This window comes from Lipotes vexillifer, unplaced genomic scaffold, assembly GCF_000442215.2.
Source record: "Lipotes vexillifer unplaced genomic scaffold, Lipotes_vexillifer_v1.1 scaffold36, whole genome shotgun sequence".
In the NCBI taxonomy this organism is placed as follows: Eukaryota; Metazoa; Chordata; class Mammalia; order Artiodactyla; family Lipotidae; genus Lipotes; species Lipotes vexillifer.
In genome coordinates, this window is record NW_006792448.1 from 4,559,163 (window position 1) to 4,562,443 (window position 3,281).

The window sequence follows — 3,281 nt, forward strand, 5'->3', positions numbered from 1 at the left end:
AAAAAAAAAAAAAAAAAAAAAAAAAGCCCTTGATGATCTCTCCAAAAAGGACTTTGTTTTTATTCTTTCTCTGGTCAAAGTCAAACAGTGCAGTTCCCCCCACTGGCCATGAGACGCCCTCGTTTTCCCCGCCCGGTTCCCAGAGCCTCTGTCCCTCCAGGGAAAATGTGCCATGAAGGACAGTCTCCCACAGACAGTTGCAGCATCTCCTTTGGATTTAGCCTAATTGCTGATGATCCCATTGTAGTGGGATTTTCCGTGACGCTCGTCTGGCAGTTGGTTCCAACGTAAGCCCCAGGTGCTGACCAGGGCCACTGTCACGCAGGGCTGGCCAGCTGGTGTGAGATAGGAGGAAAGCTGCCCAGCAGCCTCTGGGTGACAGAGATGGAGGGTAACTTCAGGGCCATCCCGTAATAACCACCTGGTCCCCTTGCAGAGACACCTCTGCGCCAAGCCCTGCAGTGGGTAAGCTTTTCATCTACTCCAGTAGTTCTCAACGTGGGGGCAGGGAGGTGGAGACATTTGGCAATGTCTGGAGATGCTTTTGCTTGTCATGACCGGGGGTGGGGGTGCTCCTGGCATCTAGTGGGAAGAGGCCAGAGATGCCGCTACACATTCTACAGTGCACAGCCAGCCCCCACCACGAGGAATGATCTGCTCCAAAGTATCAGTAGTGCCAAGTTGAGAAGCTCTGCTTTACATCATCTCAAATGTATAGTCACAGGAAATACACGTTACTATTCTTATTTTACAAATTACAAAGTTTAATTTGTAATAAATTTTACAAAATTTACAAAACCAAGTCACCGAGAGCTCAAAACACTTGTCTGTGGTTTCCTCACCTCACTGTGGGGCAAAACCAGGATTGGGTCTGTTGACTAGGGTGCCCAATCCTGGTTTGGCCAAATATAAGACCTGCATCCCAAGCAAAGTGCCCTAGTCCTGGGCCAACTGGGATGGTTGGTCACCCTACCCTGGACTCCGGGTCTACACTCGTGCCCTGAGCCTGCTTGGTCCCACCTGCCTCAAGATGCCCATGAGGCCTAGAATGGGGACGTGGCCTAGAACCAGGTCTCCTAATCAGGCCAGTATTTGCTTTTTCCTACCTACTTGCCTGTGGTCCCCTGGAAAGCATGCCCAGGGAGTCTTTGTGGGCAGCCAGCGCCCAGACCAAGGTAACACCACCAGCCGAGGTATGACCAGGTTGGAGCGCTGGGGGATGCTCCCTCCCAGTGCCCCCGTGGCTGCCATCGTTACTAGAGTGAGTCCTGGGCTCTCTGTGCTCAACGCTTTTTCTTGACAGAGATCCCAGTGTCCCTGCCTCTCACTGCTCCCCTGGTGTGGCCTTGCTTGCCCACCCCTCGTCACTTGTCTCTGCTGCTACCAAGTCCTGACATCTGTCCCAGTCTATATGACCTTTCTATCCCAGGCCTGTGCCCTCCCCATGGAGCAGAGGGAGGGTCTGTACCTTACCCTGAGCTGAAAGGGGTGAGGGCTAGGTTTAGGGCCCTGGTCCCCGGTGGCTCTGCCACATCTCTGCTGCTGTCATCTCCCAGAAGGTCTGCATTAACCATTAAAATATGTGGATTAGAAGTAAAAGAAACTGAGCTTCCATTGGGAAAACCAAAGGCAGGCAGGTTTAGCCATAACTTGTACTCTCGTCTTTCTGGAAACCGGAGGCATCCCAGGGCTTATTGAAAAAGGCTGTGGAGATCTGGCTTCCAGTTCTAGCTCATTCCTAATTGCCTGTGGAACTGAGAACGAAGCTTTTGACCTCTTTTTTCATCTGCAAAGTGGAATAACCACTTTTCTCCCACATTTACTACAAGGCTGTCTTGTGAGGCTACCAGGAGTGGAGGTGGACGTGGGCGCAGAGGTGAGAGCACCAGATGAAGGCAGGGGTGGCACTGCCTCTGACAGCTGTGCCCCTGTCTCCCCAGGACATGCCCTACTACCGGTCCCAATTTAAGAAGTGTGCCGTGGTGGGCAATGGGGGCATCCTGAAGAACAGCCGCTGCGGGAGGGAGATCAACAGCGCCGACTTTGTCTTCCGGTAAGAATTGCCCCGGGTCTGCACCTGCCACTTCTACCCCCATGGCCCTCCCCCTCCGTTCCTGCCCCCTTTCTGGTTCCCCAGCCTGCTAATGCTGCCATTTACGTGATTAATCCCCACTCCCCACCCCTGCAGACCTCATGCTCTGGGTTGTCCCTTCCCCCTTTAGCTCTGTCCCTTGCAAGGGGTTGAATCTCTCAGGTCCTCAGTCTCCACATCTGCAGAATGGGAGCAAATGGCATAATAGATGTGAAGACTCTGAGGACTTCCAGGGGTCATGCAGATCTGTTGGTGAGGTCGTCTGGGCAGCCACCTCTCTGGCTGGGTTCCACTTTTCTGGAAGCACCTCTTGGAACCAGGGTAGTCTTGTGGCTGACACCAATATGAGCTTCACCCTGGCCTTACCTAAGCTAGACACTTGTCCTTGCATTTCTTCTTCCTTATGTAGAAGCCCTTCTTATCTGTTTGGGGATCCTCACTTACCTCTTTAGCCTGGGTGACGAAGTTAGGCTGAAAATGAGAGCTTAAAGCAAAGAGACTTGGGTTGAGGCTGCAGTGGGATCTCATGGGTCGTGGATCTACAACCATTGGGTCACCCAGGGTTGGTGAGGGAAGGGGTTGAACTCGCCCTTCCATGCCCAGGCACGAAGATTCCACCCAGCTGGTTTCCTCTGCCCACATGATCACCAGCCCTTTCTTCGCCACACCCCAGCTCCCCAGCTCCATCTAGAATGACATACCACATGCAGTCGGGCTGCCTCATCTCTTCTGCAGGTGCAACCTACCCCCCATCTCGGAGAAGTACACCATGGATGTAGGGGTGAAGACAGATGTGGTCACGGTGAACCCCAGCATCATCACAGAGAGGTCAGTGGCCCTCTTTCTAAACTTGTGCTGTCCAATATGATAGCCATTCATCATGTGTGGCCACTGGGCACTATCCAGATTGAGATGTGCCATCTGTAAGTGCAAAACACACACTTGATTTAAAAAACTTAATATGAAAAAGAGGATGGGCCATACCTTATTACATTTTTATATTGATTACATATTAAAATGATAGTATTGGGGGTATATCAGGTTAAATAAAATCTATTGTAAAAATTAATTTTCACCTACAAAGATTCTACTTCTCTAAATGTGCTTCCTAGAACATTTAAAATTACATTTGTGGCCTGCATTATATTTCTTTTGGACAGTACTGGTCTAGACTCTCTTTTCCTAGAGA

General features: G+C 51.0%; 1 protein-coding gene across 2 annotated transcripts in view; it reads left to right on the top strand.

Moving 5' to 3' along the window:
- The window catches only part of ST8SIA5 (ST8 alpha-N-acetyl-neuraminide alpha-2,8-sialyltransferase 5), a 64,376-nt gene that overhangs the window by 59,683 nt on the left and 1,412 nt on the right, over positions 1 to 3,281 (top strand). For both annotated transcript variants that reach the window (XM_007465615.1, XM_007465614.1), the window contains 2 exons: positions 1,941 to 2,053; positions 2,828 to 2,920. In XM_007465615.1, coding sequence (XP_007465677.1) covers positions 1,941 to 2,053; positions 2,828 to 2,920 — 206 coding nt within the window. The remainder of the gene's footprint in view (positions 1 to 1,940; positions 2,054 to 2,827; positions 2,921 to 3,281) is intronic.